Raw genomic sequence first — 27,111 nt, forward strand, 5'->3', positions numbered from 1 at the left:
TCTGCTCAAAGAGAATAAGAATTCAACATAGTGTTTAAAACAAATGGCACTTTATTAAAGGAGAAGTCCAGCCTGAGCTTTTTAGGCTGGGCTTCTCCTATGGGTCACAGGAGTGCAATTCGTTATGCACTCCTGTGACCCGTTTTCTGCGGAGAGCAGTCTGAAGTCCACTCTCCACTGACATCGCTGCAGTCAGTCGAGGCAGTGCATCATCCCGACTTCCGAAGTCTGGATTTGCCAGCTGCCTTGAATGATGGTAATCTCAGTGAGCCGCTGAGAAAAGGCTGCTCCTCGTCCCTCCACTTCTCAGCCCTCCAATGAGTGTGGAGGAGCAGAACAGGAGAGATGCTGACTGACAGGCAGCATCTCTCCGCTCTGGGAAATGTGAGAACCGAGCCATCGGCTATGTTCGATGGCTCAGTTCTCAGTGCAGAGACGCCGGGGGACGGCTGCAGCATCAGTCTAATGCTGCATCCACCTAGGTAAGTAAGAATATATAAAAATATAAACATACTTCTCTTTTGAAGTAAAAAATAAATAAAAAATAAACAGAGTGCGCAAAACCTCTGACCATAAAAATCACAATGAAAGCAAACAATAAAGTAATACAAATAATGTCAGCATCAATAAATAAAACCACCAATAAAGTGGAAAAATTAAGGCATGTTCAATATAAATCAAACAATAATATAATAAAAATGAAAGTCCTGTGTGAAAATTAAAGTCCACTTCCAAAAGGGGACCAGTTTGGAATCTTGTGTGAAAATGAAATGACACAGTTGCACGGGTTTTAGTCCCAACCACCTCAGACATAGATATGAATTTCCTTACCGGATAACCAGGATCTCCAGAATATAATAGATCACTAGCACAGGATACACCAAATATGAATCACACCAGGGTATGGTAACAACCTCCATGCCCACTAGGTCCTACGCTGACTGTCCAAAAAGTGCTATTCTTTGCAGTAAGATTCAAAGGAAAATACAAAGGATCTTAGAGTAATATTACTAAAAACACCTATTTATTTCATGCAAATATACTCACAAGCATCTCAGGGTAACAAAAGCTCCCAGACACCACGTTGTGGTACACCAGTGGGTACGATGATGTCATAGGCCGATAGCCCCTCCCTACGTGTTTTGTCTATACAAGGGACATCCTGTACTGTCATAATGCAGGGGATTTCAGCCACAGCTCTCTGAGATAAGGTACTCTCAAGAGGTCTGAGCCCCCTGTGTATCAGACCGCTGTAGAGCTGGTCCACTGCTTGTGTTTGAGATGAGAGCAATGGTCCACTACATGCTGCCAGAATTTAAACCATTGTTGCAGCATTTCGCAATTAAGAAAAAGTATAGGCAACCCATTTATATTACTGTACATACAGCCTGACTAAGTTACAGTAATACTGTACATAGCAAGTGCTTAGTTGGGCCTTAACTAGCTCTAATGTCTATGAATATCTCTACAGTGTTGTAAACCCTGAACAACTCTTTAGCTAAGACCCTGACATAAAACAAGGCGTTGCGAATCTGATTTCATTTGTTAATCTCTTCACTATGAAAACATATACTTCTGTGGCTATATTATTATAAATAAGTGAGAAAATCAAGTTTCTTGTACTAGGCCAGTATCCTCTTATTTAACAATGCAGTGTGAATGCAACTGCAAATAAACCAGTCTTTCAGGTTTCAGACAAATTTACAATCTCTTCTTCTTTGCTGCTGTGACACTTGCACGGTGTGCTGATTCACCTCTCTAACAATGCTGTGCAGGAGGTGACACCATTCTGGGAACTGTACTGCTTATTTCCATCATTCTGGATTTTAGTAATGAGAAGGCTGTATAATCCAAAGGATGACGCTGTGAAGTAAATACCATCTCTGGCCAACATGTTCAAACACTGGTGCCTTGGTTGTTGTAGTTCCATCTCACAGAGGGTAAAGCATTATTTTCATGAAAATGGCTTTGAGCTCAAGATGCTGTTATCATTTGCGGCGCCTCTGGTAAGTCAATGCTATATTATTGACTTTTTTAGATACTGATATATTATGATGATGATGATTTATATATTTTTTTGTTTTTGTTTTTCAACAACGTCACTATTATATTTCCTTTGACTGTTAAGTTTTCCTATCCATCAGTTTCACCACATTTGGTAATATCAGATAGAATGAATTTATGATACATGCACCTTACTTTATGCCTTTTTAGCTCTTTATGAACTGTGCCCTATACCTGTTAAAAAAAAAAAAAAGATAATGCCAAACTTTCTGACCTTGGCTTTTATGGTTAATTTTCTTTTTTTCTCTTTGAAGTCTAAAACCATGCAATGTAAAGCTCCTCTATATACAGTAGAAATACATGACAGACTTTTTTTTACTGTAGTATCACAGCTGTTCATATTCTTTACACTGTGTTCAATGAAAACACAAAGGTCTGATAGTTACATAGTCCTGCCAGACATAGTCAGACTTGAGCCAAGTTTTCTCTACTGCAGATAAGCAAATACGTCCTAATTACCCTTTTACCCCCTACCTCTAGCTAGACAGTGAACAAACAATAGGCAGAGCCTGGAAGGGCACAACTCTCCTTATTGCCATGACTGGATCTAGAATCACTGAGGTAATGCTGCATGAACAAATCAAGGTCAATATTTCATATGTGATGCATATACACTTAAAGCTGAGTTCCACCCAAAAGTAAAACTTCTGCTCATTTGTCTCCTCTCCCCCTCCGGTGCCACAATTGGCACCTTTTGGGGGGGAGGGGGGACAGGATACCTGTCTTTGACAGGCATCCTGTTCCCACTCTTGGGAGTCCGCGCCGCGGCCCATGATGTCAACGCGGGTCTCCCTCCTCCTCCTGTCTCCGGGCCAGTAGGAGAGAGGAGTGGGGCCTCACGCATGCACAGTAGGGTTCCCAACGGGAAGGGGTGTGGCTACACTGCCGGGTTCCCTTACTCGCAATGGCAGCAGCACCCAACAGCTGATGAAAACATCAGCTGCTGTGCTGACATCGCTGGACTCCAGGACAGGTAAGTGTCCTATTATTAGAATCTAGCAGCTGCAGTATTTTTTTGGGGGCGGAGAATTTACTAAACCTACAAAAATTCACGTACGACAGAATACAACTTCGAAAGTGATGTAATGTACAATATTGTATTTTATTGTATTCTGTCATTTCTGAGTCTGCGTAGTCTTCCTGTTCTGATTTTTTTCGGACGAACACTGTACTGATTAAACAAAAATCTTATAATATGGCATCGTACAAGAAATTTCTTTGTGTTTGTCCCTTCAGATAATTTTGGCTCTTCAAAGCTGTTTACTAACAATCAGATTATCTTACAATAGATTAGAAAGTGGTATTTTTCATCTAATTTTTCTAATCGTGTGTACTAGGGTTTAGCATTATGGCACCCTGCTTTCGTCCTCCGGGCTTGGAGTAATTTCTTGACTTGTAACATAGAAGTCACTCTCAGAATCTTAGATTCCTCCCCTATCCCTCACAGAGATAGTTGATTGGATTAGATGATCTCTCGAAATATCACAGTCTGGTCATTGATTGTATAGCGACAACATTTATACTGGTTACCTTTTGTATCCTTGTTCATCCAAATTGAATGAAAACTGTACTTTTTAATTGTATTACGTGTGCAAGTGCTTCGTAAAAGAAAACAAATAGCAAGATAAAAAGGTTTTTGCTTTAGAAATACTTTAAATATCAGACAACATGGGGGAAGCAGTTGGCAGAGTGTATGCAGACATCTCTATCACTGTCCTTATCTCGAGGATAACAAGCAGTCAGTTTAATAATAAAAAAAATGGCTGTTGATGGCTTGACATTCATACAGGAGTTGGAAAAAAGGGACAGCAGAAAGATATGAATAACTTTTGGATGAACTACAGTATATAGAGTCTTATAGACAGTATATATAAAAAGCCTAGGCATTTACTGCGTAGTACAAACCTTAACAATGAAGAATATACAGTAAATTCCCATTAGAAGCTGCTATATGTAATGTAATTTAATTATGATGTTGCTATTTATTTTAAAGGTCTTTATAAATGTCATGGATTTTCTACCAATCATCATAACTGCCATGTTTGTTGGACATATTGGAAAATTACAGCTGGATGCCATCATGCTAGCAGTATCGGTAAGTTTAACTTACTATCTATGCCTTTCACTTTAACAAGAAGATTGGCAAAAGAAAAATCGCTTTTAAATCTGTGTTTTAGTATTTTTATATAATTTTATACAGTATATGGAAATCCTTTAAGCAAGGTGATTTATGGAAACTAATCTTCTTCTCATCTTCATTAGTATACCTCAGTGTTTGGAGTTGCGGTGGGACTTGGTTTAAATGCAGCCTGTGATACACTCCTTTCCCAGGTAAATGAAAATTTATTGTAACTTGTAAACATAAATGACTAGCAATATAAAGTATTTTTATTACTATCTTAAACTATCTTAAATACAAGGCTTAGCTGTAAAAAATAATAATACTACCTGTCCTGCTGCCTACACTACCTGCAGTGACAGCAGAAGAAATCACAGAGCAGTGCAGGGGTTGCCTGCATATGACACTCGACAAAGAATGGAATGTAGGGCCTTCTTTAGTAAGTCTGGATCTTCAACACAGCAGCACAAGCAGTGGGATAGCTAAGAACTGACTGCTTTGTTTGCAATGAACAGTATGATATTGTTTGTTTCCCTTTTTTTAACATAAAAGCACAAGTCAATTTAAAATATAATGATGACAAACAAAATATAGTAATCCAATATTTGCTGATCTTTTAGTACATTCATGTCAACATGTCAAACATAAGTTTTATTTTTTGATCTAACCAGTTGAGACCCGCGCTATGGTCGAAAGACGTCCACAGCGCGGCTCTCAACTGCCGGGTGGACGTCCCTGGACGTCCTGCTGTTGTTGTTCCCCGTGCGCGCCGCTGGGGGCGCGCAGCGGGGAAACAACGTGCCCGGCGCATCGCTCGGGAGCCGATGCGAGTGCCTGGCGGCCGCGATGTCCGCCATACACTCGCGATCGTCGGTAAACACAGCCGGTAACACAGCAGGACGTGGAGCTCTGTGTGTAAACACCGAGCTCCACGTGCTGTGAGGGAGAGAGGAGACCGATGCTGTGTCTCTTTACATAGGGACACAGCATCGGTCACCTCCCCCAGTCAGTCCCCTCCCCCCACACAGTAAGAACACAATGAGGGAATACATTTAACCCCTTCCTCACCTCCTAGTGTTAACCCCTTCACTGCCAGTCACATTTATACAGTAATTAGTGCATTTTTATAGCACTGATCGCTGTATAAATGTGAATGGTCCCAAAATTGTGTCAAAAGTGTCCGATACGTCCGTCGCAATATCGCAGCCCTGACAAAAAAATCGCAAATCGCCGTCATTACTAGTAAAAAAAAAACAAAAAAAAAAACCATAAATCTATCCCCCATTTCGTAGGCACTATAACTTTTGCGCAAACCAGTCGCTTATTGCGATTATTATTTTTTTTTTACAAAAATACGTCGAAAAATACGTATCGGCCTTAACTGAGAAAAAAAAAAGTTTTTTTTTTAAAAAATTGGGATATTTATTATAGCAACAAGTAAAAAAATATATATATTTTTTTAAATTGTCGCTCTTTTTTTGTTTATAGCGCAAAAAATAAAAACCGCAGAGGTGATCAAATACCACCAAAATAAAGCTCTATTTGTGGGGAAAAAAGGACGCCAATTTTGTTCGGGAGCCACGTCGCACGACCGCGCAATTGTCAGTTAAAGCGACGCAGTGCCGGAAGCTGAAATTTCGCCTGGGCACGAAGGGGGTTTATGTGCCCAGTAAGCAAGTGGTTAATACAGACTAAAATATTGGCTATGTAGGCCATATATATTACCCTGGATATCAGCTCTGTGAATTGAATCTGTGTTCACATTACACTTTAAATCTCCACTCAAAATGCAACATTTATTTTTTTCTAAGGAAAGGGTTAGAAACTTTTCATGTTTTAATGCCCTCACCCTCACTTTTTATCAGGATTGTAGGGTATCATAAGGACAAGAATTTATGGGATATCTGATAGGGACAGCTAGCAACAAAAGCACATGTAGAACCCTCTACATAGGTAGGTGCTAGATTTTTATTTTATTTTTTCTCGATTTGAGAGTAGGTAAATTTAGGCAGGCCTGGCTGGAAGAAAAAACTGTTTGTTTTGGTTTGTGTGGGCTGGGAGTGGCTCAGAGTTTAGCAGCTGGTGACTCACAGGCAGCCTCACTGAGACCTCCCTCTTTCTTCTAGAGGATTCTAGAAGGAGCGGGGAGAGGAGAAGTGGAGCTGCCTGAGGTGTTCTAAGAAGCCCTGACCAATCCCCAACCTTGATTGGCAGGGGGCAGGCCCCCTAAATACCTAGAGTCAGCCCAGCTGGGGAGGAGTTGGGTGGAAGAACTGGAGATAGAGTACTAGGCTGTCGGGCCTTTGAGGGAGCTCCCCAGTCTGGGGGGGCTGGTGACCTTGGGCCTGGGCAAGCCCATCAGGAAAGTGTGAAGGATCTGGACAGGAGGCACAGGAGGAGCAAGAGAGGACAGCAGGAGCTAGTATTGCCAGGCAAGTCTCCAGGAGGGAACCATCAGTTGAAGCAAGGGTGGCTGGTGAGCGACATGTGCAATCAGGAGGAGTGAGAAGGGACGTTTGAGAAGACTGGGCGCATGCGGTCAGAGATGAGTGCAGAGTCAGTAGTGAGGGCTGCAATGGCATGGGCAGTGAAATCGGGCTGCTGCAGCCAGGAGGGATGGCAGGGCCTGAAGAGGACTGCCTGGGAGTAGTCCACCTATAGGACAGCTAGCACAAAAGACTTTCTATTTTTCTGCTACACCACAAGGGCCAAGCAGTCCATGCCTGCAAGGGGCAAGTTACTTGGGCCTGGCTGAGTCACTGTCGGGCCTAACCATGTGCTAGCTGTTCCTGAGAGTCAAAAGTTGGGCAGGAGGAAGAGAAAGAGAGCAATAGTCTGCACGTAAGTGTTGTGCAGGAGGAGTATACATAGTTATCCCAATTGATTGATATATGTGAAGCATATGCTTCAGTGTAATTCTCCCTACTTGTTTAATGCTGTGGGTGTGTGTTAGAGGGAAGGTGATTTCAGGTGTGACTCACTCCTCTGCTAACAGGCTGATTGAAATGTTAATGACCCTTCCTCAGCCAGTCCTATTTCAAAGGATAATTGATCTATTGTGTGTGTGAAGGAGACCTGTGTTTACTGTTTACTGTGATTAGAAGTGGCTCATGTTAATTATTCTGATTGCTTCATTGTGGTATTTATCTCTTCTATATGCGGGGCCAAGCTGTCTAGATAATGTATTCTGTTACAACTAGTAATTACCTTCACTGATGTCATTATCTAAAGAAATGTTTTCAGGGTCGACTCCGAAGTGTCTATCTATAATCTGTATGAGAGCCCCCACTGTGTATGGAAAGGGGGTGGAGATTTCATTGTTCCTTGATTGAGGATTTAGCTTGTAAACTGCATATATACCAGCAGCAAGCTGCCATTAAACTGTCTTGTTCCAGCAGTAAGCACTGACTCATGTGTGGCTTATTGGGGCGATTCCAGGAATGTTCCTCCTCGTGGAATATTGGGTGATGTTCTTTATGGAAGAAGGGAATGTTTGACGGGGATATCATTCTACTACCGTCACAATATACAATCCACCTAATGACCGATATACAATTTGCTGGGCATCTCGTAATTCCCTTACCCTATCCAAATTAAATTCCCTAATAAAAAAAAAAAACAAGCACAAGGACTGTTTTCTGCCTGAGAGTGTCTGAGGAGTGAATATCGGGCTGGGCAGCATGACAGGTGGGCCACATCACCTACAGGGGTACCACTACATTTGGGGGCTAGTTTCTGGACCACCTGATCACGTGTGACCTGCCAGCTGTTGCCCCTAGCAACTTAAGTTGAGCAAGCCGGGGAACCGTTCTTGGTTCCACCATTAGGGAATTGAACCCTGGGGAAAGACTTGTGTGCTCTGCCTGCTATTCAGTACTGCAATAATAAGTGTCGTTGCCCATTGCAACCAGCGGGAGATGTTGACAATTGCTGCTGCCTGCTTACCCAGTCGCTCCCATGGATTACAAATATGTCCAGTGATCTGCTAATGCTGGACATCTCCTATTGGAATACAAATATGTCCAGTGATCTGCTAATGCTGGACATCCTGAACTTTTGCTTCAAACCAGGGCTCAAGTCCTGTGGGAACGCATGGGAACTGAGTTCCTGTACTTTTTTCACAGCAGGAACTCAGTTCCCTTTGTAGGACTAGAGCAGCTGAGAGCAACCAAGCCGCCCGAGCCAATCCTTCACTAAGCGGCGATGCCCAGCTCGAGTCACTGTCAGGGGCAGGCGAACCTTAGTGTTACTGGCCGCTTCCTGTATATAGATTCATCAGGTCAACTCGTTCCTTGCCCCAGTTGAAGTCTGTGAAGATGAAACCGGTTGGGCTTACTGGACTCAGAGCATTTCCACTGCGCATCAGACCTGTTCACTCTTCTGCTGTGGTTTTCTTGCATCAATTTGTGGAATTTTACTCACTGGGACTTTTTATGTATACCCTTTTGCATTTTCTGCTTGGATATTTTTAAAGTGAATTTTTTTTGACTTTTGTGTTTTAAAATTAAAAAACTTTTTTACACTATGAGGAGGTGTTTCTCCTTTTTTCCTCTTTTCCTCTGATTGGAAATTTTTGGAGCATTCCCCCTACACCATCCTATTGGAGATTCCTGTGGCCATCCTTACCAGCTTGTACATTGGGCTTTGCCTGGAACATCAAGACTAGGAGACACATCCACGTTGGTTTCCAAGGAGGGCGTTCGGCCCATACAAGCCTTTGAGACCCACCCACTGTACGGTGAGTTGTGGGTCAACAGTTGCTGGTAAGAGTATTTAATCTATCCATTTTGTCAAGGAATATATGCCTGAAGATGTGATGTGATGTTTTCCGACAAAGGGGATATTACATATCTGTTTGCATCCATGAGAGTCTAAGGACCACCTGTACATGCACTTGGGACTATACACTTATTTGTTTTTTTGTTTTTTGTCTAGAGATTTATTTGGTTCACCAGAGTATCGTTGACAATTCACCGTTCATATATTTCCTCCAGCAATATATGATCTTTGTATTTAGTTTGTTATCACTGGGGATTAGATGGAGATTTATCTCCTTTATGTGATTGCACTTTACTGATACCCACCTTTCCTAGGTGGATTTTTTTGATTTAAAATTTTTGGCGCTGCATTTTTTCTTTATCATTTTGTACTCTTATCCACTGGTGTGCTGGCCGCCTGAAATTACTACAGTTATACTTTCTTTATTATCACAGTTTAGCGCAATATATTTGGTATATATATATTCTCCGATGACGCCTCTTTCCGATTGTTTGGGGCATCAGGAAAAGGGCTTTTCCGGAGAAGAAAAGGTGAGCGCTACCATCAGTCCTGTGTCATGCCAACAGTAAAGCATCCTGAGACCATTCATGTGTGGGGTTGCTTCTCATCCAAGGGAGTGGGCTCACCCACAAGTTTGCCCAAAAACACAGCCATGAATAAAGAATGGTACCAAAACACCCTCCAACAGCAACTTCTTCCAACAATCCAACAACAGTTTGGTGAAGAACAACACATTTTCCAGCACGATGGAGCACTGTGCCATAGCGCAAAAGTGATAACTAAGTGGCTCAGGGACCAAAACGTTGACATTTTGCGTCTATGGCCTGGAAACTCCCCAGATCTTAATCCCATTGAGAACTTGTGGTCAATCCTCAAGAGGCGGGTGGACAAACAAAAACCCACTAATTCTGGCAAACTCTAAGAAGTGATTATGAAAGAATAGGTTGATATCAGTCAGGAATTGGCCCAGAAGTTGATTGAGAGCATGCCCAGTCGAATTGCAGAGGTCCTGAAAAAGAAGGGCCAACACTGCAAATACTGACTCTTTGCATAAATGTCATGTAATTGTCGATAAAAGCCTTTGAAACGTATGAAGTGCATGTAATTATCTTTCACTACATCACAGAAACAACTGAAACAAAGATCTAAAAGCAGTTTAGCAGCAAACTTTGTGTAAACTAATAATTGTGTCATTCTCTAAACTTTTGGCCACAACTGTACAGTTTATACAGCTCTGACAAGGTCACATAACTTAGTAAAGGAAAATGTTGGCCCAAACTATTTAAAATAATAGCAAAGCTGGAGTTATGCCGCGTACACACTGTCGGACTTTAGACCGGGCAAAATTGTGTCGGAATATCCGATGGAAAGCTCCCATCTGACTTTTTCCATCGGAAATTCTGACTGTGTGTTGGGCTTTAAATTGCCGCGTACAGACGATCGGACATTCTCACAACAAAACCGTGGATTTTTTTTCAACGAATGTTGGCTCGAACTTGTTTTGCATACACACGGTCACACAAATGTTGTCGGAAATTCTGAATGTCAAGAACGCGGTCACGTACGACGGCACTATTAAAGAGAAATTCAATACCAGTCATGTTAGTAGAAGTTTGGTGAGAGACGATTCGCGTTTTTTAGTCTCGTGCTTTTTAGTCCGTTACAGGGTGACGAATGTGCCATCTCCATTACGAACGCTAGTTTTACCAGACCAAGCATTTCCATCTCGTACTTGATTCAGACCATGCGTGGAATTTTGTGCATCGGAATTGTCTACACACAATCGTAATTTACAAGAACGGATTTTGTTGTTGGAAAATTTGAGAACCAGCTCTCAAATTTTTGTTGTCAGACATTCCGACAGCAAATGTCCCATGGAGCCTACACACGGTCGGAATTCCCGACAACAAGCTCCCATCGAACATTTGTTGTCGCAAATTCTGAGCATGTATATACGACATTACTCTTATCCACTCAATCCTATCTAAAAACATTTAGTTGAAGTCGTGCTTTAAAAAAACTTGAGACCAATTTTACTTCACTTAATCTTACTTACAGTATACTAATATATGCTCACTTTTACTTCACTCATTCACTTGCACACTGGTTGGACCCCCTATAGAAAAGGGTCTGCCTACACCTGCAGAAGGTCAAAGAAAAGATTTTTACAGATAGCAGTTTCCTGTGGACTATGAATGAATAATTTCAAACTGAGTACAGAAACACAGTTCACCAGGTCCTCCCCATCTCAACACTTTGCTTTTTATGAATCCTGACAGGCCTGATAATACATATAAAGAAAATAAATGCAAATAACTCACCTCAAGATGCTCATCTTGTGTTTTAAATTAAAACAAAGTGTTGGTGCATAACATTTTTATACAACTAACCTTTTGTCTGTCTTTAAGATTTATGGAGGAAAAAACATCAAACACATTGGGGTCATTGTCCAGCGAGCAATCCTCATCCTGTCTCTGGCATGTTTTCCGTGCTGTGCCTTCTATATCAATACCGAGAACATCCTTCTGCTTTGTGGACAGAACAAAGACTTGGCAAGGTACTATTGTTTACTTTAGAAGGGCATAGTAGAGCATTACAAATATAACAATACATGCTTTATTTCTTGAAAAACATCTCCAATATAGCATAAGTTTGTTGGAAAATGTATGCGCCCTCATATGCTTACTCAAATGTTGTATAAATGAGCTTTATATAAGAAGATCCATTAGTGTTCATGTATAAAAAGGAATTAGAGGTAGAATAAAAGTGAGTGTCCTAAATCATCTTCTGATGTTATACAGTATAACCAAAGACTTAACTGGCATTCCTTTGGAACAGGGGTGTCTAACCTACGGCCCCGAGTGCTGCAGGTGGCCCAAGATGGTTATAAATGCGGCGCAACACAAAATTGGAAATTTGCTTAAAAAATGTTGATTTTTTGGGGGGGATTTTTTTGTAAACATGTATTTACACTTAGCAAACATGTGGCTGAAGAGTCTCTTTACTGGACTTTTAAAAATGTTATCTTCCCAAAGAAAAATCTCCCACTCTTCACAATCACTTGTCATTTGTTTTCGGCAGCACTTATATGTGTGAGCAACTATTTAGATGGATGAAGCACACGAAAGGCAAAATAAACAACTAAAATATCTGATGAACACCTTGAGAAACCATTGAGAATTGCTATTACATCCATCAGAGCAGATATCGATGCTTTAATCCAGGGGGGCCCAACCGCTGGCCCGCGGGCCACATGTGGCCCACGGCGCCCTCTGATGTGGCCCGCCATGTCTTGCTCTGAGATGGCGGGTCGGCAAGCCCAGATCGCGGGTTCCCGACCCGCCATCTCTGAGCATTAGTGCGAAGAATCAGGTCATGTGCGGCGGCCGCGGCGGGGCTGGCCTATCCATGATCGCGGCTGGGCTGGGCTGGCCTGTCCGTGATCGCGGCGGGGCTGGCCTATCAGTGATCGCGGCAGGGCTGGCCTATCAATGATCGCGGCCGGGCTGGCCTATCAGTGATCGCGGCGGGGCTGGCCTATCAGTGATCACGGCAGGGCTGGCCTATCAGTGATCATGGTAGGGCTGGCCTATCCGTGATTGTGGCCAGCCTTAAGTCCTGCCTCCACCTCCACTGCATTGTGAACACCGCTGCCTTCACCTCCTCCAGGCTCCCCCTCTCCTCCAAACTGATGAAAGCTGCAAACTGCAGGTGAGGGGGTGGATACGGTCTGGGGAGAGAGGGAACAGCCAGAGTTAGAGTCAATATAAATAAAAAAAAACATCTGGTGTCAGTGTAAGTGTAGTGTAGTAGTCAGTGCATTAGTCAGCGTAATTGTCAGTGCAGTGAGGTGGTCAGTGCAGTGGACAGTGTAGTGTAGTGGGTAGTGTAGTGGACCGTGTAGGAACCGGGTAGTGTAGTGGTCAGGATAGTGGATAGGTAGGTCAGTGTAGTGGCAAGTATAGGATGCAGGTAAGTAAGTGTAGTGGTCAGTGTAGGTATCAGGTAGGTCAGTGTAGGGGTCAGGTAGGTCAGTGTAGGAATCAGGTAGGTTAATGCAGTGATCAGGGTAGGTTAGTGCAGTGGTCAGGTAGGTCAGTGTAGAAATCAGGTAGGTAGGTTAGTGTAGTGGTCAGTATGGGAATCAGGCTGGTCAGTACTATTGTAGGAAGGGAAGGGACTCAGGGAGTGCTAAAAGTCCACAGGTTAAGGAGTTTTGCCTTGCCCAATGTGCTAACAACCCACGCTATGCCACTGACGATAAAGTGGCCCTCGCTCCTCAAAAGGTTGGGCACCCCTGCTTTAGTCTATCAAAAACAGTGTCAAATATTTATTATCTAGTTTTTTGTTGCCCTCTTACTTTTAGAATAAAAATTATTAAAAAAAAAATGTACTTTTATTACTCAAGTAGGTACATTAGCTAAATCAGTGATCATCAACTTGTCATCTGCCCAACTTTTTTCTGGCCATCAACTAGCCTTATTGTTAGTAAATCTTATGTGTGGCAAAAGACAATTCCTCTTCCTCCAATGTGGCCCAGAAAGGTCAAAAGGTTGGACCCCCCTGCTTTAGAAGAACATGAGTCATGACTTTAGTTTAGGCAATTGCCAGTCTAAATAGCACACCAATCGAATCTAATTTACACATTTCCTAATTCCCTAATTTTGCCACATGGAGGGTATCCTCTAGTATTGGAAAATGCACAATAAGTAATTAAAGCAGTCACAGCTCCCTGGGTCCATTTAGACATGTTTCCCTGACCTAGCCCACCCCTCTCTCCCCTGATTGGCTAACGGACTTTAATTGGCAGCTGTGGGAGCCAACAGAGCCGCTGCTGTGACTCAGCCTATCAGGAGAAGAGTCCCAAATGGCTAAGACACTCGTAGACATCGCTGGAGAGAGATGGGGCTCAAGTAAGTAAATAGGGAGGCTGCTATACACAAAAGGCTTTTTATCTTAATGAAATCATTTTGATCCCCTCAGAAGCCTAGCTAATAAACTCCTAGTTACCGATCCTCATGCCCTGACTTGTTGTTAGGATGTGAAAACTGTTGGATGCTCACTCCCATGATTGCAGAACTGAGAACCAACAGTTTTCATGTCCTAGCAATGAGACAGGATGTGGAGGTTACTAACTAGGACTTTATTAGCCACTGAGGGGACCCAAATGGCCTACAGATAAAACGATGAAGCTGCTTAGATTTGTATTATTTACTGGGGCCCCTGGACTGCATAGGCTATTTCTGGAAAAGTTGAACTTAGCCTTTAAGTAGGGTAAGTCAATGTGACATCAGCCAGATAGAATACTTTTTTTTTTTTAACACATTTGAAAGTTGAGGGTGGTATTTCCATATTCTTAATTACTTCTGCTATGCTTAGTTTTTGCACTTGAAACTAAACTGTTTGAATATAAACTATTTAATACATCTTTATCCTAACAGGGAGACTGAATTGTGTGTTTTGGTCCTAATTCCGACCCTTCCTGTAAGTATCAATTGATATAATTTATATTTAAATACTGACATAAGGACTGTTTACAATTACACCTTCCAAAATCTTTCCAAGACTTGGCCCAGATTTTTATATTTCAGCAAGACCTGTGGGCATATTTATAAAGCAGTGAATGTGACAAATATTTACTGTATTATTACAAGCATCTTGGGCGTTGACAATTGATGCCATGCTTTATATACTGGATATTGACATTAGTCCCTGCCCTCAAGGACAATCAAGGTCCCTATCTCACTTGCTTACAATGTACATACACAAACACATATGCTAGGACTAAGTTAGACAGAAGGCAATTACCATACCAGTCTATGGCGTGTAGGAGGAAACCACATGTACCAGGAAGATATACCTGCAATAAATGCTTGATGAATGTCACATTTACTACTTTATAAATACACTCTGTTGTATTTTTGATCGGCCCTTTGATGCTTAAAAATCAGGACTTTTACTCATATGGGACATTTAGGGTGGCCTTCACATTTCCTTTAGCCTTTCAATTCTTTTACTGTTTTTAACCATTGTTTTCAATTAGATTTACAGGCCTTATTAAAGGCATGAACTAATGCTTTAGACTCACCACTTTGTAGATTGTTAGTTACTCATATATTCTTTATAGTCAAAACTGTAAATAATTGACTTTTGGTCTACTGATCCTTTAAGAGCTGCCATTAAAACAAGGGTCCTAAATCCCCTCTTACCATAGTTACATACCTCTGTGCCACAGTTGGACTCCCATGCAGTCTGAGCAACAACAATCTCACCTCCTTTACACTTTGTTAGACGTTATATCTTTGTGAGGTTAATACTTTAATTGGCTACCATTGACTAAACAGATTTTTCAAAAGTCTCTGCTGTCACTAGGGAGATCGGCCTCAAATTTTAGTCAACCGTGGATACTGAGGGTTCCTGGACCTTTCCTGGCCCACTACAACCATTCATAGTTATAACAAACAGGTCTGTGAATATGACTTGTCTCATTTGATCCGACATGTGGACGGCACAACACATACAAGCAGGAGCAGCTAGCTCAGGGTTTGACAAATTTGCTTGGAATCTAGGAGCCAGCTAAAAAAGTTAGCCAGAAAAATGCGCCCCGTGCCGCCAAGCTCGCGCAGAAGCGAATGCATACGTGAGTAGCGCCCGCATATGTAAACGGTATTCAAACCACACATGTGAGGCATCGCCGCGATCGTTGGAGCGAGAGCAATAATTCTAGCCCTAGACCTCCTCTGTAACTCAAAACGTGCAACCTGTAGAATTTTTTAAACGTCGCCTATGAGTGAGTGAGTAACGCGCAGCAAATGCGAACTTAATTGCCTCAAGGCGCTTGGAATCCAGCGTCGTACCGGTCTTTCAGAAGAGGTGGGTCTTTAGTTTTTTCCTAAATGCCCGATGGTTTTCCTCTAAGCGGATGGTGGTGGGTAGAGCATTCCAGAGCCGTGGTCCTTGGACCGAAAATCTACGTTCTCCCTTCGATTTGTAGCGGGATTTAGGAATTTGGAGAATGTTTTGGTTGGTTTTTGGCCCGGAGCACGCGCTTGGTGACGTAGGGTTTTATTTTCTCGCTTAAGTATTGGGGCGCCTTCCCTTGTATACATTTGTGGGTGAGGCAGAGCGTCTTGAATGTCACCCTGTCCTGTACGGACAGCCAGTGGAGGGACCTCAAGACTGGGGAGACTGATTCCCACGGCTTTTTACCTGTTACCAGTCTGGCTGCCATATTTTGGACGACTTGTAGACGTGAAATCTGGTATTTCGGTAGTCCTAAGTAGAGGCAGTTTGCGTAGTCGAGTCGTGAGTTGATGATTGTTCCAACCACTACTGCTGTGTCCTCTTTCGGGATGAAAGGGATGAGTCTACGTAGCATGCGGAGCAGATGATGAGAACCGCTGACGACTGATCCTATTTGTGCATCCATTGTCATGTCTGAGTCCAAGATGACTCCGAGACTTTCGATTTTTTTGCTTGGCGCGATGGTTTGTCCGAGGATGGTGGGTGGTGTCCATGTGGTCCTAGAAATGGATTTGCTATTTGCGTGAAGGATGAGTAGTTCTGTTTTGGATCCGTTGAGTTTGAGGGAGCTTTCAGTCATCCAATTGTCGATCAGTGTGAGGCACTTTTCAAGTTCATGAAATTGGTCTTTTTTGTTGGTGATTCGAAGGTAAAGCTGCGTGTCGTCCGCATAGGAGTGGTAGCGCAGGTCCTGTTTGCTGATGATTTTGAGGAGCGGGCGGATGTAGATGTTGAAGAGTACGGGTGAGAGTGGTGATCCTTGTTTCTGATGTATAACCTCCACGTTTCAAGGTCTGAGTGCGATTTCCTAAGAAAGATGCGAACCACGGTAGGGCCGCGTCAGAGACTCCTGCTACTTCTTTGAGTCGCGTGAGCAATATGTTGTGATCTACTGTGTCGAAGGCTGCACTAAGGTCCAGCAGCACTAGGAGACAGGATTCTCCGTCATCTGCTGCTTCAAGGGCGTCATCCCATATCTTGAGAAGAGCCGTTTCTGTGCCGTGGCCTGGGCGAAAACCTGATTGTAGAGGATCTAGGAGTTTGTGGGGCTGAAGCTGTTGCACTACTCCATGATCTTGGAGATCGTGTTCAGGCTTGTTACCGGTCTGCGCTGGTTAGGGTCTTTTGGGTCGAGGTTGGGCTTCTTTAAGAGGGGTTTTATTATGCCTTGCTTGAGCTTGTTCGGAACCATCCCTTCCCTGAGCGATTGGTTTATGATGTGCGTTATGATGGGTGCCAATATGTCCGTGCATTCTTTCAAGAGTTTTGTCGGGATGATGTCGTTCGGAGATGTGTTGTCTCGGAGGCTTCTGATGATGTTTTTTGTGTTGTCAATGGTAATTGGGACCGGCTCAAAAATTGTCGACCGTGGACTATTTTTGGAGATTTTAAAGGGTAAAAGTTTGTTGCCATTCCACGAGCGGATGCAATTTTGAAGCGTGACCTGTTGCGTATCAATTTACTCGGTATAACATTATCTTTCACAATATAAAAAAAAAATTGGGCTAACTTTACTGATGTCTTATTTTTTTATTAAAAAAAGTGTATTTTTTCCCCAAAAAAGTGCGCTTATAAGACCGCTGCGCAAATACGGTATGACAAAGTATTGCCACGACCGCCATTTTATTCTCTAGGGTGTTAGGAAAAAAAAAAAAAAAAAAATATATATATATATATATATATATATATATATATATATATATATATATAATGTTTGGGGGTTCTAATTAGAGGGAAGGAGATGGCAGTGAAAACAGTGAAAAACACATTAGAACTGCTGTTTTACTTTTAATGCCAACGGCCACCACAAGATGGCGCCAGATCACAGAAGGAAGCTTAGGCCTGCAGAAGGCCGCAAAGCCGCGGCCTCAATTACCGGCCGGCGCGGGCCTGCCATGATCATGTAGCGGGGAGGTGGGGGCGCATGGAGACACAGGATCGCCGGCCGGTAGTTGAGGCCGTGGCTTTGCGGCCTTCTGCAGGCCTATGCTTCCCCGGGCGCCAGGTCACAATTTCTTGTCGCAATTGCGCTCAGGAGCCCGGATTTTGTCGAGCCTTGAGCTAGCTACTGTACCTTGATGCGCTTAACGTAAACCAAACGTGTCATGGTAGCTGATGATGCATGCACATGTGGAAAAAATCTATTGTCTGAAACAGGTCATATTCATGGACTTGTTTTTTTTTGTAAATAGAGTCTGCTTGAAGGATCCCCAGAATTCAGCTCAATATTCAACCTTAGGTTAGCCTGCCTTCACCCAAGAGTTTGTCCGCAGACTGGTCTGCTGGCCCACGACACACACACCTCCGTCTGGCAGATCTGCTAGTTTACAATCTGCATGCACCCTGCCAAAACACCGAGCAATTACATACAGATCGGTATGTAACTTAGACCAAGCACTTAGGCACAAAAATGCAACAATCCCTCCAGAAATATGAGCCCTAGCTTAGTACACAGAAGTCACTTATTCATTGTATAATTTAATATCCCAAACGTGGGCAGTGCATAAAATATATACAAAGGAAAAAGAGTTACCAAAAAAATTTACAAAAAGACACACAATTGGCTATAAACTATGAAAATAAATACGGATAAAAACAGAAATAAACTTTACTGAAGTTTATTCTTTGACAGAAGCATGTCGGAAACCATGTGGGGACTCCCCAGTTTTGAATTGGCACCGTTCACATCTCAGTTTTTAGAGTTTGATAACCCCAGAACGGCACTGATCTCTGGGTTACGGATATGATTTCTGACACCAGTGCATCAGTCCGATCGCTAAAATTACCAATCACTGCCTGCCTGCCGCAATCAGACTCCATATAACGGTTTTGTGTGTTTCTCTAAGATTCTACACACGCTACAAATACAGATTTACATGTACTTGTAGCCCACTTAGTGTACGATCAGAAGGCATTATTCTAATCTCTCTGGCACTAATATTTTAGCTTTTATGAGAGATAAAATAGACTCCTTAGATCTGGTGAAACCAATCAAAGCTTGCCTTGTGAATGCCCCCCTGTGGATCCTTGTAGCCAACATGACTAGGACTCTTCTTTGAGGCTTCAGAAAGGTGGCAATCTTTGTTAACTCAGATGGGAGACTTTTATTGACATCTAGGTGTTGGCTCTTTCCTAGAAGCTGGCCCCCTCCTTTTCAAATGCTAATAGAGGGACATATGTGTATGACTGATTACTGTGAATAGAATATCTTTAACCACTTAAGGCCCGGACCAATATGCAGGTAAAGGACCAGGCCCCTTTTTGCGATTCGGCACTGCGTCGCTTTAACTGACAATTGCGTGGTCGTGCGACGTGGCTCCCAAACAAAATTGGCGTCCTTTTTTCCCCACAAATAGAGCTTTCTTTTGGTGGTATTTGATCACCTCTGTGGCTTTTATTTTTTGCGCTATTAAAAAATAGAGTAACACGCAGGGTATTGCAGGGTATTGCAGAGTGTATTGCGCAGGGTATTGCAGAGTATTGGGGTATTGCAGAGTATTGCGCAGGGTATTGGGGTATTGCGCAGGGTATTGCAGAGTATTGGGGTATTGCAGAGTATTGCGCAGGGTATTGCAGATTATTGGGGTATTGCAGAGTATTGCGCAGGGTATTGCAGAGTATTGCGCATGGTATTGCAGATTATAGGGGTATTGCAGAGTATTGCGCAGGGTATTGCAGATTATAGGGGTATTGCAGAGTATTGCGCAGGGTATTGCAGATTATAGGGGTATTGCAGAGTATTGCGCAGGGTATTGCAGAATATTGGGGTATTGCGCAGGGTATTGCAGATTATAGGGGTATTGCAGAGTATTGCGCAGGGTATTGCAGATTATAGGGGCATTGCAGAGTATTGCGCAGGGTATTGCAGATTATAGGGGTATTGCAGAGTATTGCACAGGGATAGCTGAGCTGGGATGGATGGATGGAAGGCTGGATCTGTGACTGCAATAGTCACAGATCCAGCCACAGCGCTGCTGCTGACACCCGCCCCCCCCCCCCTCCTCCTCTCACACTGTACCGAACGGTACAGAGAGGAGAGGGAGGAAACGGCGTCATCAAATGACGCCGGTTTGTTTACAAGTGATCGTTCCGTCGATCACGTGGTAAACGGCCGCTACCGGCGGCAATTTATCGCAATCCGTGATACGCCGGGTCTTCTAGACCCGGCGCTCACGGATGATTCCAGGAGCATTCTGGGAGGACGTCCTGTCAGAACAACTCGACCGCGCCGTAGCAGTAAAATGCCTATGGCGTGGTCGGCAAGTGGTTAAACGTATTCTTCTACCTATTTTTGGTAAAAAAAATCGCAATAAGCGTTTATCGATTGGTTTGCGCAAAATGTATAGTGTTTACAAAATAGGGAATAGTTTTATTACATTTTTAATAATAATTTTTTTTTTACTACTACTAAGGGCGGCGATCAGTGATTTTTTTCATGACTGCGACATTATGGCGGACACATAGGACAATTTTGACACATTTTTGGGACCATTGTCATTTTCACAGCAAAAAGTGCTATAAAGATGGATTGTTTACTGTGAAAATGACAATTGCAGTTTGGGAGTTAACCACTAGGGGGCGCTGAAGGGGTTAAGTGTGACCTCATATGTTTTTCTAACTGTAGGGGGGCGGGGCTAGACGTGTGACATCATTGATCGCCTTTCCCTATATCAGGGAACAGACGATCAATGACAGTGCCACTGTGAAGAACGGGGAAGGTGTGTTTACACACACCTCTCCCCATTCTTCAGCTCCTGTGACCGATCGCGGGACTCCAGCGGCGATCGGGTCCACGGGTCCCGTGGCCGCGGTCACGGAGCTTTGGACCGGGTCATGGGCGCACGCGCGTGACCCGCGGCTGGGCACTTAAAGAGGACATACAGGTATGTGCTTGTGCCCAGCGGTGCCATTCTGCCAATGTATATCGGTGTTAGGCGGTCCTTAAGTGGTTAATAACCCAGAATTAAACTATATGTACAATTACACTACTTCTACACGTTACACTGTGAGTGACTCCATTGTTCCTTAGCTCCTGTCCTTGTGAGGTACAGTGAATTGGGGCTTTGATAGTTACTGGGATGAGAAGGCACAGGTAACAATAAAAAATTCCTGGAAATTCTAATGCAGGTACAAATGCGGCGGCGTAACGTATCGTCTTTACGTTACACCGCCGCAAGTTTTTAGCGCAAGTGCCTGATTCACCAAGCACTTGCGTGTAAACTTTCGGCGGCGTAGCGTAAAGCCGTCTGGCGCAAGCCCGCCTAATTCAAATGGGGCGTGTACCATTTAAATTAGGCGCGTTCCCACGCCAAACGTTCTGCGCATGCTCCGTTTGGAAATTTCCCGCCGCGCTTTGCGCGAAATTACGGCGCCCCGACATTTGTGAATGGCGACGTGCGTAACGTACTTACGCCCAAAAAAATAAAAAATGTAATTCGACATGGGAACGACGGCCATACTTTAACATGGCTGGTGTAAAGGTAAGCCATGAATTTCTTGTTAAAAAAAAAAGTTAAGCCATGAAAAAGCTGGCTTAACTTTGCGACGGGAAAAAACGACTTGCGACGACGTAACGCACGCGAGTACCTTCGTGGATCGCCGTAAAAGCTAATTTGCATACCCGACGCTGGAAAACGACGCGAACTCCACCCAGCGGCGGCTGAAGTATTGCAGCCTAAGATCCGAAGGCATACGAAGCCGTAAGCCTGTCGGATCTTAGCCAAATGCCGTCGTATCTTGTTTGTGAATCATAAATTAAGATACGACGCGGCAAATTTGAAAATACACGGGAGTATCAGTAGATACTCCGGCGTATTTCTTCTGTGAATCTGGCCCAAAGTTTTTAATGGTCTAGAAAAAACGACGTTTTTTTCAACCTGATCGTTAAAACGGCCTTGCCTACACACGATCGTGAAAAAAAAAGCTCTAGCAAAGCGCGGTGACGTACAACATGTACGACGGCACTATAAAGGGGAAGTTCCATTTAGATGGCGCCACCCTTGGGGCTGCTTTTGCTGATTTTGTGTTAGTAAAAGACGATTCGCGCTTTTCAGTCTGTTATAGCGTGATGAATGTGCTTACTCCATTACGAACGCTAGTTTTACCAGAACGAGCGCTCCTGTCTCATAACTTGCTTCTGAGCATGCATGTTTTTTTTCACGTTGTTAAAGCCCACACACGACCATTTTTTACAACGTTAAAAACGACAACGTTAAAAATGTCATGAAAAAATAGAGCATGTTCTAAATTTTTAATGGCTATTTTTTACATTGTGAAAAATGCTCTGGAGCCCACACACGATAGTTTTTAATGACATAAAATTTTTTTTAATTTTTTACAACCCGAAAAACGGTCGTGTTTACGCGGCATTACCCTTTCTCTCGCTACTAAAAATGTTTTTATTGTCATTGATTTCTCACAGTGCCCACCAATGCCACCCAGTACCCCCCTCGGTGCTCTCTAGCTGACTGCAGAGCCTTCAGCCCACTATAGTGTCCCCAACAGTGTCCCCATGCCTCCTCAGTGCCTTCTAGCATGCCACATTGCACCTGTAAAATCCCACAGCCTCCTGGAGAGAACCCATGTCCCCTCTAGGTATCCTATCCCCCACAGTTGCCCCCAGCTACCCCCAGAATCATCACCCACTACAGGACCACGGAGTCTGCTGCAGAGTCCCCTAACCCCTTCCAGAACCTCCATCCCCCATAGTCATATCCAGAGCCTTCCAGCTTTTCAATACATACAGGTAGAGGTGCACCGAAATGGAAATTTCAGAACCGAAACGAAATCGAAATAAAAAAAAATGTCAGGCCGAAACCGAAATTGAAAATTATTTTTCTTTTTTCCCCCTATTTCAATTTTTTTTTTAAAATAATTGTATGTATTACATGAGACATTTTAACCACTTGCTTACTGGGCACTTAAACCCCCTTCGTTCCCGGAGCAATTTTCAGCTTTCAGCGCTCTCACACTTTGAATGTTAATTACTCAGTAATACAACATTGTATCCAAATTAATTTTTTGTCCTTTTTTTTCATACAAACAGAGCTTTCTTTTGGTGGTATTTGATCACCTCTGGACTTTTTATTTTTTGCGCTATAAATGAAAAAAGGCGGAAAATTTTGAAAAAAAATGAATTTTTCTTAGTTTATGCGATAAAATTTAGCAAAACATAAATTTTTCTTCATAAATTTTGGCCACAATTTATACTGCTAACATGTCTTTGGTAAAAATAACCCAAATTAGTGGATATTATTTGCTCTTTGTGAAAGTTAGAGAGTCTACAAGCTATGGTGCAAATCATAAAAAAATATCACACCTGTTGTACCGGTGCCTATCTCATTTCTTGGGGCCCTGAACACGCCAGGAAAGTACAAATACCCCCCAAATGACCCCTTTTTAGAAAGTAGACATTCCAAGGTATTTAGTAAGATGCATGATGAGGTTTTTGATGTTGTAATTTTTTCCCACAATTCTTTGCTAAATGAATATTTTTTTTATTTTTTTCCCCCTCATTGTAATAGGTTATTTCTCTCACATGGCATGTGTATACCACAAATGACACCCGAAAATACATTCTGCTACTCCTGAGTATGGCGATACCACATATGTGGGACTTTTTCACAGCCTCACCACATACAGAGCCCCAATATGCAGGGAGCACCATCAGGTGTTCTAGGAGCATAAATTACACATCTAACTTGTTGACTACCTATTACACTTTTGAAGGCCCTGGAGCACCTGGACAATGGAAATGCCCACAAAGTGACCCCATTTTGGAAAGCTAACACCCCAACGTATAATCTATGAGGCATAATGAGTCTTTTGAACGATTCATTTTTTTCCAAACGTTTTTGGAAAATGTGGAAAAAAATGAAAACGCTATTTTTTTATGCAAAGTTGTCCATTTATAAGATATTGCCAACACATAGCCTGTACATAGCAAAAATTACACCCCAAAATACATTCTGCTACTCCTCCTGAGTATGGCGATACCACATGTGTTGGACTTTTTCACAGCCTGACCACATACAGAGGCCCAACATGCAAGGAACACCAACAGGTGTTCTAGGGACACATAGCATGCACATGACAAGAATTACACCCCAAAATACATTATGCTAAGCAAAGGGTAAACAAAAAAATGTACCTGTGGTTTTAGTAGCGCAGTTGTCCACGGGACGATAGCACTGGTCCAGGCAGCAGGCAGGGACTTGGTCAGCAAAAGAAAATGCAATTGTCCAGGCAACAGGCAGGGATATTGTCCATAGTCAGTACAGGCATGATGGCATAGGTCCTACAGGCAGCAGGCAGAAGTAGGGCCTCGTTCAGGACAGAATGGGGACAGGGATAGAGGCTTCTCCCACCCAAATCTCTTTGAAGCCTCTGGGCAACCAGACCCTAATCTAGAATGAGAAAACAAACAATAGTTTTCTTCATCCAGAAAAACAATTCTGGAGCCCCTCACATATGCGAGACCCCTGTGCTATGAATCCCACTAGTCCACTGGCAGGGTAAAAGATCAGTTCAAGAGGCAGGCAAAAAGAATGGTCAAACAGTCCAAGGTCAGTTCCAGATCAGGCAGAGGTATAAACAGAATCGGTAGGCATAAGCGTGGTCAAATAACAGTCCAGGGTCAGTTCCAGATCAGGCAGAGGTATAAACAGAATCGGTAGGCATAAGCGTGGTCAAATAACAGTCCAGGGTCAGTTCCATATCAGGCAGAGGTATAAACAAAATTGGTAGGCAGAATCGTGGTCAAATAACAAGCCAGGGTCATAAGCAGAGGTATAAGGGGTGTGAAGGTAAATGGCAGGAAGGGACTAATAATTTAGTGAGGAATGGTAAATGCGGAAACAGTCAACTACGCAGAGGCCTGGTTGGGAAGGGCATTGGGCACAATAATAAGTGGTGTCTCTTCTCACTCCTCCTTTGGAGCACACCCGGCATTTCTTTTGGCGTCTTTGGTCCGTTGGTCTGGGAGGGACTCTATCTGGAAAGTGGCGCTCGTAAAGTCGGCTAACCACATCGGATCGAATGTTTGCTGGTGGGTTGCTGGGGTATAAAAGGGCAGTGGTGATTTCCTCCTGGAAGTAAAGGTAGGATTTGGGTCTTGGAGTGGATTTCCGATATAATACATAGGTATTGTACATGGCCAAATTGAATAAGTAAATGGAAACTTTCTTGTACCACTGGTATGATCTTCTTGTGGAAAGGTAGGGTTCCAGCATCTGGTCATTCAAGTCGACACCCCCCATGAACTTATTGTAATCTTGAATACATTTTGGTTTCCGGATTTGCCCATTCCTCCTCTGATCATAACAAATGTGTTGTTGTGAATAGTAGAAAGAACGTACACATCCCTTTTGTCCCTCCATTTCACGGCCAGAACTTCCTCATTGCGTACACTCGCCGTCTCCCCTTTTTAAATTTTTTTGGTGACAAGGCTTTGAGGAAAGCCCTTGCGGTTCGACCGTACGGTGCTGCATGCTGGTGTCTTCTTTCTATACAGGTTTCGGAACAGGGGCAAACTTGAATAGAAATTGTCCACATACAAATGGTATCCTTTCTCCATGAGTGGGTTTAGGAGTTCCCAAACAATTTTCCCGCTGGTCCCAATGTAGTCTGGACAATTAGGGGGGTGTAGCTGGCTGTCCTTTCCTTCATATACGTTGAAGGCATACGTATATCCTGTGGCTCGGTCGCACAATTTATACAGCTTCACCCCATAGCGGGCCCTTTTGGAGGGAATAAATTGTTTTATGCCGAGCCTGCCAGAAAATTTTACAAGTGACTCGTCAACACATATGTTTTGGTCCAGGGTAAACAACTGGGGGAAAATTTGGGAAAAATAATCAAGTAGTGGCCGAATTTTATAAAGTTTGTCAAAATTTGGGTCATATCGGGGAGGGCACTGGGTATTGTCACTGTAGTGTAGGAATCTCATGATCATTTGATATCTGGACCTGGGCATTTTTGAGGAAAATATGGGCATGTGATAGATGGGGCGTTTTGACCAATATGAACGTATTTGGTTTTTATGGTTTAGTCCCATACAAAATACGAGGCCCAAAAATGTTTTGAATTCCTCCACTGTTACGGGTCTCCACTCGAAGGGACGGGCATAATAGGACGTGGGGTTACTGGATATGAATTGTTCAGCATAAAGATTGGACTGGGAAACAATTGAGGCAAGCATGTCGTCAGTAAAAATTAGATTGAAAAAATCGATCGGGGCAAAATTTTCTGTGTCCACCTGGACTCCTGGCTGGGCAGTGAAAGGGGGAATGTTGGCTTCTCCTGAATTAGGAGGAAGCCACAAGGGGTTCTGAAGGGAATAGGGAAGGCTGGCATGGGACCTACTGGTACGTGACCTTGCTTGCCGAGGTATTGCGGTTCTGGTGGATGGCACAGCGGTTCTGGTGGATGAAACACGGGTGCTGGTGGATGGCACCACGGTGCTGGTGGATGGCACTGCCTCCTCAGCAATACGCCTTCGTCTGACGGGCAGACCCTCCTCCTCCTCTTCTTCCTCTTCCTCCTCCTCTTCCTCCTCCTCGTCCTCCTCGTCCTCCTCTTCCTCCTCTTCCTCCTCTTCCTCCTCCTCCTCCGATGTCTCTGTTCCACTGCTAACTACCGGCTCGTAGTTAACGTCAGATTCGGCGTCTGAATTTGCGGAGGAATCCGAATCGGGGAGCTCCCCGTTGCTCCCATCGGCCGCAAGAATTTCGTACGCCTCCTCGAGTGAAAATGATCGTTTAGCCATTGTTGTTGATGACACTGACACGTGGCACTGATGACACTGACAGGTGTCACTGACGGCAAATGGCACGGGCAGATGGCACGGGCAGATGGCACAGGCAGATGGCACGGGCAGATGGCACTGATGGCAGATTGCACTGGCAGGTGGCACTGATGGCAGATTGCACTGGCAGGTAGCACTGATGGCAGATTGCACTGATGGCAGATGGCACAAGCAGGTGGCAGGGGCAGGTGGCACTGATGGCAGGGGCAGGTGGCACTGATGGCAGGGGCAGGTGGCACTGATGGCAGGGGCAGGTGGCACTGGCGAGAATGCACTGGCAGGTAGCACTGGCTGATTGCACTGGCAGGTGTCACTGGGTGAT

The 27,111-nt window shown here is 43.6% G+C and overlaps 1 protein-coding gene across 1 annotated transcript in view; it reads left to right on the forward strand.

Moving 5' to 3' along the window:
• The first annotated feature begins 1,717 nt into the window (after window positions 1-1,717).
• LOC120926738 (multidrug and toxin extrusion protein 1-like) overlaps window positions 1,718-27,111 on the forward strand; it is a 128,782-nt gene continuing 103,388 nt past the window's right edge. Inside the window, exons 1-5 of the mRNA XM_040336902.1 lie at window positions 1,718-2,006; window positions 4,058-4,159; window positions 4,327-4,395; window positions 11,371-11,519; window positions 14,404-14,446. Coding sequence (XP_040192836.1) covers window positions 1,893-2,006; window positions 4,058-4,159; window positions 4,327-4,395; window positions 11,371-11,519; window positions 14,404-14,446 — 477 coding nt within the window. The 5' untranslated portion in view covers window positions 1,718-1,892. The remainder of the gene's footprint in view (window positions 2,007-4,057; window positions 4,160-4,326; window positions 4,396-11,370; window positions 11,520-14,403; window positions 14,447-27,111) is intronic.

This window comes from Rana temporaria, chromosome 2 (assembly GCF_905171775.1).
Source record: "Rana temporaria chromosome 2, aRanTem1.1, whole genome shotgun sequence".
NCBI classification, from domain to species: Eukaryota; Metazoa; Chordata; class Amphibia; order Anura; family Ranidae; genus Rana; species Rana temporaria.